General features: G+C 36.2%; 1 protein-coding gene across 2 annotated transcripts in view; it reads right to left on the reverse strand.

Annotated features, from left to right (window-relative positions):
• Vav3 (vav guanine nucleotide exchange factor 3) overlaps positions 1 to 17,534 on the reverse strand; it is a 275,111-nt gene that overhangs the window by 93,171 nt on the left and 164,406 nt on the right. For both annotated transcript variants that reach the window (XM_019204802.1, XM_033758176.1), the window contains exons 17-18: positions 14,345 to 14,370; positions 9,294 to 9,339 (exon numbers count right to left, since the gene is read on the reverse strand). In XM_019204802.1, the coding sequence (XP_019060347.1) occupies positions 9,294 to 9,339; positions 14,345 to 14,370 (72 nt within the window). The remainder of the gene's footprint in view (positions 1 to 9,293; positions 9,340 to 14,344; positions 14,371 to 17,534) is intronic.

Here is a 17,534-nt window from a genome sequence, read left to right on the forward strand (position 1 = left end):
TCCCCCCCTCTCCCCCCCCCCCCCCCCCCCTCCGTCAGAGTTGGTGACAACTCCTAGCCATCTAGCGCTTGCTGTACCACAGGGCCTTTGCTGGAGCCATCCCCTCAGCCTCTGAACTCAGTTCTTTCCCTCTCCACCCCCTACTCATGTCTTGGATTTCTGTTCACACATCATTTCCTAATGACCATGCGTGGCAGGTCTGTGCCCCTTTTAAGGACCGTCCTTGGGTATTTCCTTATACACAAATCTTCACTGTTACCTTTACTCCCTGACACTGTGTTCTGTGTAAGTGAAGACACATCTCGTTCATTCTTGTAAACTTAGCACTGAGTCTGCGTACTTGTCAAATGGTTGAATGAACAAATGAATAAATAAATATGCTCACAAAACAAAGTTAAGTGATAAAAGCAGAATACACCAAATTGAAAAATACAGACATTTCATAAACATACACAAAGAAAACGAGTACTATGGAAAACTGTATAACAAGTATAAGTATAATGGGTGATCACACAAACGAGAGAATACGGGCATTTGTCCATTTTATGCTTACTTCTATTTTCTGAATTTTAAACAAGAAACTTTTCAAAATGAAAAATACTAGTTATAAAAGAAGGCAAAGTTATATAAAGGCATATGCTTTCTTACTTTTAAATAATACGTGGGCAATAAATTCCTATATTCCTGCCACTACCATAGCAATCCAAAGACAACATTGCAAATTAACCTTAAGGCAGTTTTTCAGAACTGTAAAATATTTAAGAATTATATATTGAAAGGTTAATGACTTAAAACAGCTTGAATAAAAATTCAAGTGCATTCAAGTTTAATACTTAGACTGCCAAAAATCATTATTTCTATTTAAAAGTGTTAAGCAGAGTGAGTCCTGCCAGGTGTCATCACTCAGCCTGTTCAGGGCCAGTGTCCACAGTTGTTTGTTTCAGAACCTCTAATTAGCTGCCTTATCTTCTGCTAGGAATTCTTCTGGTGCTAATTTTTAATCGTCCAAATTAATTGAAATACTGTAGCAATTTCAGATTAACATTCTCAAAATTAACAATGCATAAAATAAAATCACCCATAAATCTGCTTGGTAACAACAGCCACTAATGAACACTGCGAAACACTCCACATCCCACTGCTAATTTACATAGTACTATACAGCTGGGTCTCAGGAGCTAAAGCTGTCCAGAGCTGGGCATAACTAGCATCCCCAGAAGGGCTCCAGAGGATCTCTAGAATCAAACGCACAACAGTTAAGTCACCAGAGGGTCCATGAACTCAGGTAAAGTGCCTAACCTCTTGGAGCTTTGGTTCCTTCTGCTGAAAAACACCTATGATCCATGATAAGACATTACTTCCATGATTTCACGATGTAAGATTTTAGCTTCTACCACGCTAGGAGACCACATTGCCTTCTTCCACTGTGTACACTAATGAAGCAAGCAGCCACATTAGAAATCATCACAAATGGAAGAACTGTAGAGAGCCTCTCAGTGTGGGCTGGGGATTGAGGCCCACAGTTCTCCAGTGCAAAAGGGATGGAATCCTGCTGACAACTACAGAAGTTTGCAAGTAGGCCCTTCCCTACCTGAGCTTCCAGAAGGAACTCAGCCCCGGCCAACATGTTGCATGAGGCTTTGAATGAAAATGAAGCAGAACGCATGTAAGCCATGCTCAGATTTATGACTCACAGGAACTGACACAATAAATGTGTGTGACTTGAAGCTCATAAATTTAGTGTCTTGTTGTTTAGCAATAGAAAACTAATATAGGTACACATATGCATTAGTTAAAATCATCATCACTATCATCCATTATAGAACACATACTATGTGCTACACTTTGTTGGCAAACATTTAGTTTCTTATTCCATTTAATCGCATAATGACACAGAAGATGGCTGCTACTATTATCCCCATTTTTGGAGATAAAATGAGAAATTTTCTAAAATTATACAACTACCAAGTGGAGGTGGAGTACACAAACCCATACCACTACAGAACCTCAGGCTAAACCACTGCAGAGGGCTGCCCCTGGCGACTCTCAGTGCTGAGTAAGTGAAAGTGCTTCATACACACAAAACCCAAATCCTCTCTCTCTTCATTATGCCTTTATTGCCACCGCAGCAGGCTGCAGTCTCAACTTAATGCCTCGAAGTCTGCATTCTCTGACCCTCCACACTTTTGCCCTGGCCTTTCCAGCACAGAGAGCATCTTTCATCCCTGTTGTCTCCATAAAACATGCTACATTAGGTCCTCCCTACGCCACTGTCTATTGGGATGAGCCAATCTATATTAATATTTAGTAGGTAAGCATGGAAGAATAGATTGGTTCCTTCTAAACGTGTAGTAGCTGCACTCAAAAGAGAATATCAACTTGGTATTTTAGGTATAAAGCATCACAAGAACAATTTGTGGTAACTGCTGCAAATCAAAGTTAGCAGATTGAATAAAACCTTTGTTAGGAATCTCCACTTTCTATCTAAACATATTCCTCGAGATTTACTTATTTTGATACTAGACAACTATCAAGTAGAAGAGCCTTGAAATGGAAAAAAGGAGAAGGTAGGAGTACTGAAAAAATTAGCCACAGTAAGCCCAAAGATGAAATGTCCAAAAACTGTTATGCACAGTAACAGAGATATATTATAATCTGCCAAAACCAAGTGTCTCCTCCCCTTCCCTCATTCTTCTGTAAACACAGAATTGTAGAGACACATTTCATGTAGACGAGCTAGGTTATCCTCACTCCTCATTTTGGAAGTGGGGACAGAGCCAGGCAGAGCAATCACAGGGAAGTCTGGATGCAGCAACTGCATTAGGATGAGTGTATGGTCCAGGTTGGGCCAAGCTTCCTTAGAATTTTTGCTAGAAATATTGAAGAAAAGATGTTCTGTTCTCTCTGGGTTCCCTAGCTATGTGGACAACGTACACTAAGAGCGGCAGTGAACACTTTCACTTGGATGAGACAAAGATACCAGAGGTGCCTGTTGAGAGGAACTCAGCAGAGAAAGGATAACTGCGACACGGATAGCTGAGAGTATCAGCTGAGTCCCTGGATCGAACTTTGCCTGAAGCCAAACATCCTGGAGTTGCCCTTCTGCCTTTATTCCTAAACAGTTTGAAATGGCTTTATGTCATATAAGCATGCTGGTAGATATAGTGTTGAACCCACCCAAACCTGGTAACAACTGGTAATTTCATTTACCTGTACTTCAGGTAAAATTACTTTCACTGAAATATCTGCTAGATATTTTTTTCCTTGCCCTGTGAACTTTTTAATTTAGTCTACAATGAGTTTTTTTCCTAGCTACATTCATTGTCATCTGTATCATTCCCCAGCAAATATCACACCCTTGGATAATTCATTATATTCAGAACAATACTACAGTCAACATGCTATGTTTCTCTACAATAAAATTCCAAGTTTATCAAAGGCAAGGAAGCTTCCATGTATTTCTAGTATTTTCATAGAAAAAATAGCATGTTAATCTCAAAAGAAAAGTAATCGATAAAAACTATTATAAAAACCTAACATAAACTTTTCCTTTCATTCAGGTTAAAGTTTTAAAGAGCAACGTGACTTGGCTATGCTGAAAGATAACTGATTACCAATCTGAGTCATTCTAACAGGAATTCCACAATGTACACGCTGACACTCTAGTTAATTTGGCAGCCATTCTCATTATTTTATATAGAACTCTTATGATATTAAAGAATGCATTATCAATATTGCCTCTCTTGATGTCAGGTGGATATCATTTGCATCAAATATTGTTACTGGAAGTCAGTAAGTTTTGCCCCAATTGATTCCTTTCATTTATTTTAGACTCAAGCTCTAAAATAAGGTCAGTCCAAAAAAATTCCTGAAGTGTCTCTATTTAGCTTTACATAGCATATTCTTCTGAAATGAAATGGTGTTCACCTAGCATAGCCACATATACGGAAAAGGAAAAGCAGGTTGTATCAGATCTCCCAGATAAGGAACATTTTATTGATAATGAATGGTTCAACCAGCATGAGGGTTCAAGACTTTCTTTGTACAATATTTTTTAAACACTGAATAAAACATATAAAGACATAATTACTACAATAACAAAATATATATTAGAAGCTCCTAAATGATCCACAAGAAGGTTCTGTATCCAAATGTTTTGTTAATGTCAATAATCACATTCACTCTGGGAGGCTAAGACAGGAAAACAGCAAGTTCTAGCCCAGCCTAGACACTTAGAGACTTAGTAAGACCTTGTCTCAAATTTATTTAAAAATAAAAAGGGCTGGGGATGTAGCTCAGTGTTAAGGCCCTGGGTTCAATCTCCAGTACACTACACACACACACACACACACACACACACACACACACACACACACACACACACACTAATGCTATGTTTGCCATCTAAAAGGACCCCCCCAGGCACATCTTGGAATACTCTTCTTTGTTGCTATTCTGGAGATACCTGAGCACCATAAAAACTGGCTTGGCAAGGTATGTACAGGCCTGCCAGGCAACTACAGTAATCCTTTGTGAACTGAAAGGGAGAAATAAATCTTCAAACCAAAAAAGACACAGCCAGGGACTGTGATGTTACCCTGAAATCTGTTATCATGGTAAAGGAAATTAGAAAGGTACTCCTGAAAATAACTACAAGGGGATCAACTGCCTTAGTGCAAAACTAGTCTTATTGTTCATAGTTTAATAGAAGCTAGGGAAAAATCAGCTATTTTAAAAACCGGAGCATGCTCTCCAGCATTCGTTCACAGCTTGTATTTCTCATTTTCCTGCAATGAATCTTAATCACTGGGTTCTACTGTCCCAGTTTTTTCAAGTTCATTTCTTTCAATGTGAAATATATTTTTACAATTTACAGTTATGCGACTAATATTTAGATTAGGATCTATATTTGATGATAAATTAGTTTTGGAGGTGACAGAAGAGATAGAAGTAGATTTTAATGATTAATATAGAGACATTACAATTTATGGAAACTGCTACTTATCATAGACAAAAGCTCATTTACTAAAACCTTCAATAATGTATATTTTTCTCTTAAAAAATGAAAGTATATTTTTAGATCAGTCATTTAAAAACACTTGGTTGCTATTTTTCTCATCAATGTATACTATTTGAAAAGTAAAATACAAATTTTCTCTATTGAGTAAATTGATAATATGTTTAAAGTAAATCTAAAAAAAACATAAAAATTCTGTTTGAATTTGACACTAAACAATCCCTTGAAATTAAAACACCAAAGGGAGTCAAATTAAATTATAATTCAATATAATAAACCAGCACAAAAATTTATTTATGTAAATGTAAACATCAATGCATAAACCATTTTAAAAGTAATTTGCTTATATTGTCCAATTCATTTTGCTTTTTTGCATGTACTATGTAACTGTAGAATTTTTATGCTTATAAGACTATTCATTGTTAAGACACCATACCATTCCATTATAGATCCATATATAAGATAGGATATGATACTAAAACTTTTATATTTATATTTATGCAATCAAAACTTTGTGCCTGTATCTATTCCTTTCCTGGATAGAAAATGTGTGTGTGTGTGTGTGTGTGTGTGTGTGTGTGTGTGTGTGTGTGTTCTTGCCACAAAAACATATTTGTGGTGAGAGTATATGTTTCATAATTAATAACACTGCCATGCTTAATGTCATGTGAGACACAGAGTTGATAGTGAAAGAAAGATTACTTGAATTATTTTCGTCATACAAGACTATATATATATCAATCCTGTGCAAAACAGAGAAAATGACCATCTTTGAAGATGTTGTCTGCTAAGGAATGGGTAAGGTATCTCCTGGGTAAGAAAAACACAGAATTTCTAAACACAGGCATCTTTGTGTAATCAAGAGTTTAACAATGAGCACAGGAACAGCCAGAAGTTTCTGAAAGGATCATCAATTTTACCATTATCTATACATTTACTATTCAAGGTTATCACAAATCACATGAGTACCTTAAACTCAGAAAGGGAGTTACACATGCCTACACATGCCCCATCCACTCCATCTAATCTTAGGCAGAAAAATGGCTTAATAGAGAACAATGGCTTGAATTTTTTACAAGCTAATGACTGTGGACTTAGATACAGAATGCTATGAGTTCTACTGATATAAGACAATTGTGTGATAATCTAAAAACATGAACTCCGTGGAAAGAGTACATGCCCTGGCATACAGATTCACCTCTTGCAAACCGAAATAAATCTTGTATCTTCTATGCTTAGCTAGAAGGAAATTTTTAAAGCTCAGTATTAAAATTTAATTGGTAACTCTGACCTTGAGTGCCACTTTAGGTGAAAAATATTACATCAGTTCTCAGATTTTCTTGAGATTTATGATCTCATGTTCTTGAAAAAGGCCTAGCACCTCCGTGTTCCTGAAATAATTGATCTGTCTGTTACAAGTGTTGTTTTCCTGATACTAACATCTGCCTCAGGAAGAAATGCATAAACTGATGAAAATACCCCGCTATATTTAAGTAACTCAAGAGCTACCAGAATTTGCATCTAACATATTACTATTTTTATAAAAGCAGTCAAGATTTTAAGTTGATAAATTTAATAGCATATAATATAATATGTAATATATGAATATAAATATAATATTTTATATATAAAATAAAGTGCAAAGTCACTTGAAAATACTGTTATACAAATTAATCACAATTATTAACACAGTTAATGTTTAAATATGACAATAACCCACAAAGCAAACCTATGGTTCTTTTGGATTAAAAGAGAACTCCACAATATACAGTTTCAACCTCAGGAGTTTTTCTTTGTTTCTTCATCATAATCACTAACACTGATAATTTTAACAAAAACTCTCAACCATCACTGTTGATTGTATCTATTGCTAAAAACAAGCAAAGGACCATGAAAGCCATTAGGTAATGAATAATGTCAAATCGGAGAATGGCTATGATTATGTAACTTCTTACTTTGGTAGAAATTCAACATAAAATTCAGGTTCTATCTGCAAGGAAATAATTGGCAAGTATGACCGATTCTCCATATGACAAATTTCCAACAGTAAATAATATGCTTTAAAACAAACTAATTAGTATAACAGCAGCTACCACTTAGCATTTACTCCACAGTGGGCACTATCAAAGGTACTTTACATGTGTTAAATCCTGTAATGCTTATATCAGCTTTTTAAAGGTGGTATATCAGTTTCCTTTTACAGACAAAGACAATGCAAAACAAAGACAGGAAAAATTGTTGAATGTCTTTGAAAGAGTAAAAAGATAAGTTCACTTTCCGGCCAATGCCATGTACTCGGAACCATACTTCCTACCACTAGATGAAGGAATGATGCATTAATAATACATCTACAAGAAGAAGTGAAAAAGCAAAAGGCCCAATGCCTTCAGAAAAAGTATAGAGTTATTAATTCATTAACAAGCATCTATTAAGCACCTACAACTCCACAAAATGATACATAAGTTCTTTTCCAATATGAAACACGTATGGAAAAGGTATACAATTTACATTTACACAGGGCTCTGAAATTTGAGCCTGATGGAGCAGCTACACCTGGCTTAATCATATTTTTTTCCTATCAGCCAATCTAGTGACGCCCTAGAAAACAGTCAGTGTGCCAGCCATGGAGATATAATCCCATATAATTCAAGTGTAATCCAAAGATGGCTACAGGCACAAAGGGCTGTTACCTCATCAGTAGCTTCAAAAGCCAGAACATCTATTTTTTAAATTTGGAAAAACGAGAAATACATTTATATAAATTAATTATATCAAATGGGAAACTATTCTATACATTTTTATAAACATAACATATAGCAGCACTTCTTTTGCCTTTGTAAGGTTATGTTTCATGAAGTTCTAAATTCTTTTGAACAAACTGCTGAAGAGTCACAGAACCATCACCTTTAGGAAAAATAAATATAAATTTATTTAATTAATGGTCTACTTGGCTATATTTATAATCTGTGAGCTGACTATATTTTCCTTTAAATAATCTAAGAGACTCTAAAAATGTTTGCTATAAATTGTTAAGAGCTAAATGTGCGACTACTGATACACTATAAATACAGAAATCCATTTCCATGGAGGAGAATGGTCTAAATAAAAAATGCCCATAGAAGAAATAAAGCATTTAAAATAACATTTACAAAAGCTAGAAAATTTTCTGAAATAGAAATACAACTTACACAAAATAAGAAAAAAATACTATGTTCACAGCCATACACTCCTACCAAGTAGAATAAAAGAAGTCCCTTCTAAATATTACCTCAGAATCCTCTGCAAAGGGTTTTGTCTTGGGAACACAAAAACTATTAAAAAACAAACCAGGATCCTATTTTTTAATGACCTCAATTTTTTTGTTCTGTAGTTAAAAGATTTAAACTGATCTCAGGATACAAGTGAGGCAATTTCTAGCCAAAGGCACAAAGCTCCTATAAATCTCAGACAGCTCATAAACTGGCAGGACTACCATGGGTGCGGTTTCAGTTGAAAGTTAAAAGACTTTGAAAACTAAACTACAACTAGGCGAACACTGCTTACATAACAAAACAAAACACATAATCCAGATTATTTTTCAGCAAGGCTATTCTATATTTCATGCTCCACTTGATTTACTGTCAAGATCATCTTTTAAATCTCTCAGTTGAGAATATCTCTTACCTATAATAGGAATCATGTACAAAGCAAAATATTTTGCAATTTAACTGTGGAAAGCACTGCTTAATGGAAGAAAAACATAATTATACTAACATAATGACAGGGTAAACCTCACAAGTTAAATAGAACATAACCGAATATTGTCTGTAGATAAATCATTGGTCTCCAGAAAGGACACTCGTTTACAAAGTCCTTAAAACCGTGATTCTGTTATAAAATTGTATACAGGATAAAGTAACTTTCCCATATGTGGAGGTTACCAGTTGCATGCTCTTTCCTAATCCCTTAGAAAAATGTTGATTTTGAAGTATCACTTTGCTGCTTAGTTTTCTTACCAGATTCAGGGGGAAGTAGACGATTGCTTAAAATGCTAGCATTAACGAGGCACCCTGAGGCTGTTCAGTAAGTGAATAACCAGCTCTACTGTTGAAAATGGGGTACTGGGGGTTACTCACCATGTGAATGATTTACGGTTTAGACCTTCACCTCCTGGTCACACAGAACCAGACGATGAAAAACAAAAGCGAACAACACGCCTAACTTTCTACAGCAATTCCCATAAACTTTCATAATCACTTAACTGCAGTCATTCTAGAATGTATACTTATAAACACACCTGGATCCACAGGTCTGGGAGTTCTTCGGAGTCCATTGGTTCGTTTCTGTGCAGAAAGATAAAACAAAGCAAAACAAAAATGTTTTGGTTGTTCAGCTTTATGAAATTACATTAACTGTTACACTTTGGAAAGGTCAATGAATGCTGGATTTTTTTTCCAATTAAAAGCACGACCAAATTTGAACAAAACATGGTTTTAAAGTTTGCTTTTATAATTTAACATTTTAAAATAGGTCTTCCACTTGAATATCATCATATTTAATAAGCTACTGATATAACACTAAGAAAAAGAAATATTTTTGTTAACTCCAGATACTGTATCCCAGTTCTTTGTGGGGAGGGGCTGTTTGTTTGTTTTTTAAGTCATAGTCACTACAGCAAAGAGGAGAGCAAAGCCCAGGCAGTCATTCTTGCTAGGAAAATATTTCCAGCAAAGACATTAGCAATAGCTTAAACTGGCCTAAGAAATTTCTCATTCAACTCTGTTTGGGGCCTGACAACTACAGGCTGAAGAAGGTAAACAACCTCAAAACAAAGATCTAAAGCTCTGATCTAAGCCAACACCTAAATAAAAATGGTGTCTTAATTACACTGTGTCTGAATACCATTAAAAAAAAAACCCAAACTGAGATGCAGGTAGGGGTGACAAGGCATGAAAGTGAATTGTTTTAGAAAATGATTCCTTAGGATACACTATGCATTACAAAAAGTATAGAAAATGCATGGTTACACATTTGATTTCACAAGCAATAAACTCACTGCCACCTACTGACTACAGTAATCCACTAAGAAAGGACCTGACTTTTAATGTTTTACTATACAGCTGGATAAGAAGTTGAGTCTATGGCTACTATATAACTCAGATTTTTACAAAAGCAATTGTCTTTGAATGTGTGTTGGGTTTGTGCTACATGTGAAGACATTCAGAGCACATTTGGTTGGCTAAGCACACATTCGCCATGGATTTTTCTTATGATTCCTCCTGATGTTGTTTTCATTCACAAGTTAAATGTCTGAACAGCCCAAACACCCATCAACTGGTGACTAGATAAAGAAAATATGGTTTATTTTATAAAATGGAGTACTACTCAGCCATAATGAATAAGAAGCTAGAGACATTTATAGATAAATGGATGCACACTGAGGCCATACTCTTAAGTGAAATAAATAGGACACACGTGTAAACACTGAATAGTTTCTGTGGTAGGAGAAACTGAAAGTGTAAATGAGGATCAAAATGTATAATAATGTGAAATAGAGAAAAAAGGTCTGAAGGGGAAAGGGAAGGGGAAGTGGGAGGGATTGGGGAAAGGAAAGGAGGGAAAGGTATAAATATGAGAAAAGGAAAAAATGGAAACAAAGTCTGTGTAAATAAGGGAGGGTAAGGGAATGGGGAAAAAATAAGAACCAAGATATATCATGTAAAGGTACAAATTCCCAATAATGAATGTATACGTATACCTAAAATGTACCAATAAAATTAATGGAAAAAAAAGTTAAATGTCTGAAACAAAGTCTTTAGTTTTCCAAAGAGCTTCACTCAGAGCCATACCCAGCAGATTCTTGGTTTCTCAGGTGAAAGAAAACAAGCAAAACTTAAAATATGTAATTTTTACCTTTACTCCAACTTCTTTCAAAATGGATTTGTAAAAGACTAATCAGATAATTAAAATAAGCATTTGAAACTCTGTTGGGCAAGATGGATAATTATATTTGGAAAAACTACAATAAAGATAGTGGACAGAGGAAAATGTTACTCTGGGCTTCTTGGTGGCCAGGACACAGAAAGAAGAAGCAGGATACAGACTGGTATCTGATAACATGAAAAAAAACTTAAAAAAAACCCAAAACTCCCTGAAATTGCATAAAATATTTTGGAGCTCTTTATATAAAGGAACTACACTATCGACAATATTGTCAGCAGGAAAATATAACTCTGTGCCTCAGTTTCCTCATCTATAAAAAGGGGATATAAAAGCACCACTTCATAAGACTGATGGGGAGAATTAAATGAGCTAATTTATGTGAAGGGCTTGAAACAGTTCTTGCCACGTTGCACAGATTAAGTGACAGTGTATTATTACTATTATTAATTTTGTGGAATTTTGAATGTTTAAATTCACACAAAGGATAAATCTTACCACTAACTCCTTTATTCTTTTTTCCCCACTTTGGAGACAGATATGTTACTCAGCGTGGGCTCAAACTCCTGGACTCAAGGGAAAGGCCTGCCCGAACCAGCAGAATATCTGGGACTGCAGGTATGTGCTGTACTGTTTATGTTTTAGGATTTTTGTCCTGACAAGTCAAATGAATATCAGGCACTCTGAAAACAAACATTTTACAGGAAAGGCTAGCAGTGGAATGAACTATGTATTAAAGAAGAAAAAAATTTTAAACAAGAGGAAATTTCAGCTATTTAGACCAAGTACATTTGGAGCATTTGAGAATTTTTAAATAATTTATAATATAAAAATATATTGTAAAAAATATGGAATATATTTGAACAACTTTAAAACGCAAAAACTCAATTGTCATTCTGTGATCCCTGTCCCTTCCTGATTTGTATTCTCAAAATCCTAGGATAAACCAGAAAGGCCCTTGCGCTCAGCCAGCAAGCAGAAGGAGGAAAGGTGAGAAGGATATTTCTAGTAGCCACCCGTGGGAGCTCTCAGTTACGGTCCCGTAGATCATGAGAATCAGTCTTCAGAGCATTTGCAACCTGCTTTTATCTACTTAGAAGGGTGGGGGGACAAAAGGGAATTTTATAAGCACTTGGTAATTATTTCTTGCTTCATTACCTGTTACCTTGTCTTTGTATTCTAAAAGTGCTTTCATTATCCAAGCATCTGTCTTCTTAGATCTTTTGGAAATAAAAAAATCTCTTTGTTGATTTTACCAACAAAACAAGCAAAGCTTCATTTGCTGAAAGGAAGCAAACTTCGGTTGTTCTGTTTTGACCTATTTTAAGGAATAGATTTAAAGTTGCTGAATAGATATGCAATGCTAAACTTTCTTGTTGGAGTCAGAGAGGTTCTGAAGGTCCACTGGAGGCTGGATGTGAGGATAGATCCATGGCTATCGAAAACTCACCTATACCCTGAGAATGAAGTCTATCATTGAAAATTCACAATCATAGCCATTAAAAGGGAAAGAGAGGAGAATTCTAAAGCAGAACAAGGAGAGAAAATTGTCCTTGAATTGAGGGAGGAAATTAAAATCACAGAGCTCACAAAAAGGGCCTCATCGTTTACCTGGGAGAAGACACTCCTGACAGCAAACACACTATTGGTATAGGGTGAAAAAACTCTTCTTAATGTTCTTTGCTATACTTCTTCCTTAAATCAACTAAAATTTCTAAGTAAATTGGTCAGCATAAGATTTTACCATAATTCTCCATCTAAAGTAAAGATTATCAGTGCAGTCATGCATTAATTGAATAAAATAACACTTATTATATTCAAAATCTAAGCAAACCACTAAAAAGTTGATATTTAAAAAAATCAAAGTGAAAATTAATTCTTTTAATTGATAAGCTTATGTGTAATTTTTAAAGTATAAAAGAGCCTGAGAGAATTATTTAATATCATGTGAAAATTATTAAACTTTCTTTAGCACATTTCCTTTCTGTAAATACACCCACTTCACATCACCTTAATTAAAATAAAATGAACCCATCACTCCCAGAAAAAGTCATGCATATATCTAACAGGATAAATGTCAAGTAACTCTGAATTAAAAGTTCAGAGCTGCACAAGGACTCTGTCTCCATAATCTAGGAACAGTGTGAGAATGTAAGTGAAGCCAGGCAGCCCTGCCAAAGCCATGGCTCCGCGGGAAGAAAAAGACAGCCCTCAGGAAAAATTTTACCTGTCTGGGAAACGCTAGGAGAGGTTTTAGCTTAACTTATTTTAGCCTAAAAGTGCTTATGTGGCTTAAAAGGAAAAAAGAATAGGCAATCCCTGAACCAGCCCCTAGATTCTAAGGCACACTCCACATTAGATCTAAAGATTCTAGAGACATGGAACAGCTGCAGAACGTGAGCTTCGTCATACTACACGCTTAACGCCCTACTTGTACAAACTATGTGCTTATGCAAAAAAAGTAGAAACAAGTGTTTCCTATGATACCTTGCTGCATGTTTCATTGTTTTAATCAACTATATAAATGCTAGCTCATTTAAAAATTGTTTTTGTTTTTCTTGTTTTGTTTGGTTTGGTGCTGGGAATTGATAGCACTTTTAAAGACAGATAATTATTACATGTTAAAATAATTTGATAAAGAATCTTGTCGTTCTTTTGTTCTGAAATTCTCCGATTACTATTTTGGTTTTTTTGTTTGTTTGTTTTTGGTCCATGTAATGAAACATACTCTTTACATTTTATTCTTCTCTGCTAGGGTATTATTTTTAAAGGTTTTGTTTTGGTAATTTTGCAGGGTACAGGGAAACGTTTGTCAATTTTCACTGAAGGCAATGTTGACCTGGAAACGGCCATGTTTTTCATTCTTTTGCATTTTTAAACTAAATTTATTGTGGGAGCTAAGTGATCACATATTTCTAAGACATTAGAGTTACACTGTTAAACCAAATCAGCATGTTATCAGATCGTGACTGGGTCAATAGGCCATAGCACTAATCATATTTGTGCTCGAAATGGACAACGACTAGACATACGAAATGATATTCTTGGATAAACAATGTTAGAATTTTCAGTACCGGAAAATGCTGGGCACCAGCACATTTCATGACAGGAGATACGCATATAAATTTCCTGGGATAAGAGCTTGCCATCCCTCTGAAGAAATTGTCCTGCTGCACACACACACAGCGTTAGACTACGTATTCCTGCTTCGCTGCAGTCTGAGTTCCACACAGTGACTGCAAGGTCCTCCTATTTTCCCATTCCTTTCATTCACAAGCACCTGGCTGCCCCCTCCATTTCTATTTTTCTCTGTTCATTCTAAAAGGCATATTTAACATTGTAGAAGTGCAAGACTACTTAAGTTAGCAAGGCAAAGTTAAACAAAATTCTTTTAAATATTAGACTTACCTCTGGTGGCTTGAGCGGCCCTTGTTCTGAAACAAATGTAAAAATTGGCATTGTCAGTGCAGTTATTTGGTCTGGTTAGAAAACTTAGCTTGCTCTCTGCAGCGTGGCAAAACACTACTGCTTTGTTTCCTTAACTGATACCCATAATATATTACCAGGGTCCCTTGGCTGGGCTAGTAATTGTTTTGCAACCTGGGTTCTCTTACCTTATTGGCTTGTCATGAAAGTGACTCATACTTTTAAATGACTTCTAGGTTATGCTTAACTTTTTCAGTTGTTTATTAAGCAATGTCAACTTAACCATATAAAACTGCTTAAAACAAGAGCTTGCACTAAATTTAAATGCATGATAGGTAGGTACAAACCCTCTTTCAACACACGTTTTAAGAATCTAAATGCACTAAATCACACAGGCAACACATTAACTAGAACTGCAAATTGAACACAGCACAGCATTTCATATGATCTTTTTCCATTAAGCAGCTATAATTCTTATTTTTAATTCTGGGGAAAATACAATTTAATTTATTACATGGAATTTTTTTTTCAAAATATAACTCAGCATTTGATTATAATACTGACTTTCTTGTCATCCTTATTTTACCTCTCAATAAACAGGAGCAACATCCTTTCACTGTTTTAGTTCTGCATTTGATTAACAGTTATAAGGGGCCCTGGGATCTCCAGGGGAACAATCTGGTCAGAAGGCAAAGGGTCATTCAGAGAGCAGGCACACAAGTTGCAGATGGAAAATGATGGGCAGTGTTTCTGCTTTATTACCCCACCTGTAGAAGCACCTAGGCATGTATGTTACAGCTTCTCTATACAGAGCGGAGACCCTGTACTGCAAGGGGCCCACACCTGTATTTCTCCCACCCAGAGTAACATTCTAAAGAAGGATCTTTGAGGAGAGATGCCCCTGAGAGAGATGCTAGTTTAGTAATGAAGACCTAAATGAGACCTCTGTGCAGGATGTTTCTTTAGAAGACTGTAAGGAGCCCTGTGGCTGGCCAGAGTTCACAAGGAAAACTACCAGACACCTGACTAGCTGCCACTTACTGCTTCACAGAGAAGACTGACTGGGGCATGGAACAGGTGGGTGTCAGCTGTCTTCCCCTGCCCTTTACAGAATTACTCCAATTCATGGAAATGAAAGATCCATGACTAAAAAACTTATTTCTCAGGAGAAAAGCTGAATCCTTATCCCTTTATTAATTTCAAACCCCAATACACCAGGTTTTCACAGAAAACTGTCTGCCTTATGTGAAGGCATCTTTGTTAGTCCTGAAGTTGGCTTTTACCATTCAGTATTCCTGGACAAGAAATTACTTCACTTCTTCTTTTTCTCATCAGAACTATACAATGTCTTAGAAGAAAGACTGCCTAAGAAGGCTGGCTGGGAAGCATCTATAAAAGTACACTTTGGCTGGCACCAACTCAGAACCCAAGTGAAGTGAACTTGAGCTTTAACAGGGCAGCTAGGATACCTGTTTTACTGGTTTTCCCCAAAACACACACATATTCCAGGATAGCCCTAACCTTTATTTTCCTCCTGGTGGGTTCAAGACCAATCTGGGAATTATAAATTGTAGGGAGCATCAACAGGAGAGCAGTTTAAGCTTTCCATCCAAGAACACTAAGGAAAACTTTGATATTTCAAGGTGACCTATAAAATGGTGACTTAAAATTTGGGAAGACCTCTAGATAATTTCTAAAAAGGGAGAATTCTCAGATCTATTGGTTTTAGTGCCAATAAACAAATGTGCACTTTCATTTCCATTCAAAAATATCTTGTTTTTTCCTGATTCTTTATATAGCAGTGTTTCGATGTCCCTGTGAAGTGTGTCTTTTACAACATGCTTTAAATGTGTTATTTGTGGCATAAAACCTATGACTGCTTCATGTGGTAGTAGTTTGTCGAATCAGGCCTTGTGAGAAGCCTCTGTATGTGCCTCGGGGCAAGAAAATGATGATATTTAAGGTATGCATCTTGCTAAACGCAGACACTCACATCCTTTCACCAGAGAATGAGACACAGAACAGAAGACTCTCCTTTACAGACTCTTCATAAATCATTCTGTAGGTGCTGATGGCAAGCTACGAAAATGAGGATCAGTCACAGAATCCAGGGGCACATGAGGCTCAAGTGAGGCATGCCTGGGACTAGCACAAGGTGAAGAACAAATTAGACTGGGTTGAGTAACTTATTCAGCTCCTCCTCCTTCATCCCTCCCCCTTCTCACTATCTCCTGCTTTCTTTCTCCACTTAGTGTCTTATCAACCTAATGATGACCTGTGATGACCTAATTGTGACCTGTGGCACTCAGAGTTTTCTAGAGATCCAAGCACCTGCCATCCTAGCTTTGGGTAGATAGGAAATAAAGGGTAGGAGTACAGACTACAAAAGTAGATCAACTTTTCCTGAGAACACCTCATAAAAAGAAATTCTTGTTCCATTTTTACAGCAGAATGAACTTTTGCTTTGAAATATATATGAAATTATAGTTGAGTGTTTCTCTCCATTATATTACTTTAGTATTAAATAAGCCATTGCATTAATTGGTTGTGCAAATTAAAATTGTGTTTGTAAAGGAGACCATCCAGTTTAATGACATGGCCACTGCTGCAAGTTCAAAATTATATATATATAAAAAAAGAACGTGGGTAAGAATTTCTGAACTTGGAGCAGGTTCTAAATATAAAGCGTCATATGAGAAATGGCTACACAAGCACTCAAACTTTGAAGAGCAGCTCCTTCTGTGGTGTTCTCAGCAAGAGCAGATCAGTGTGCTCACTGCTGGTACCCAGTCCGTGGAAGCGGTCTGCCTCTGACTGAGGAGGAGATAGACGTGGGCGGAGAAGTGATGGTAAGGGAAAAGTCAAGGACATGAGCCCTCGGAGACGGAGTTGCATCCAGCACTAAGCCCTTTCCACTGGGATCATCTCCTTTATTTTTTATTTATTTATTTATTTATTTTGGGTACCGGGGATTGAACTCGGGTCCTTGCGCTTGCAAGGCAGGCCACCGAACCGCTGAGCTAAATCCTCGGCCTGATCATCTCCTTTATAAACATAATTTTAATTCCCATCACCAATTAATGCAATGGTTTGTTTAATTAATACTAATGTAATAATGGAGAGAAACACTCGACTATAATTTCATATATATATTTCAAAATAAAAGTTCATT

The sequence above is a fragment of the Fukomys damarensis genome, unplaced genomic scaffold (assembly GCF_012274545.1).
Source record: "Fukomys damarensis isolate Sample0158 unplaced genomic scaffold, DMR_v1.0_HiC HiC_scaffold_33, whole genome shotgun sequence".
Taxonomy (NCBI): domain Eukaryota; kingdom Metazoa; phylum Chordata; class Mammalia; order Rodentia; family Bathyergidae; genus Fukomys; species Fukomys damarensis.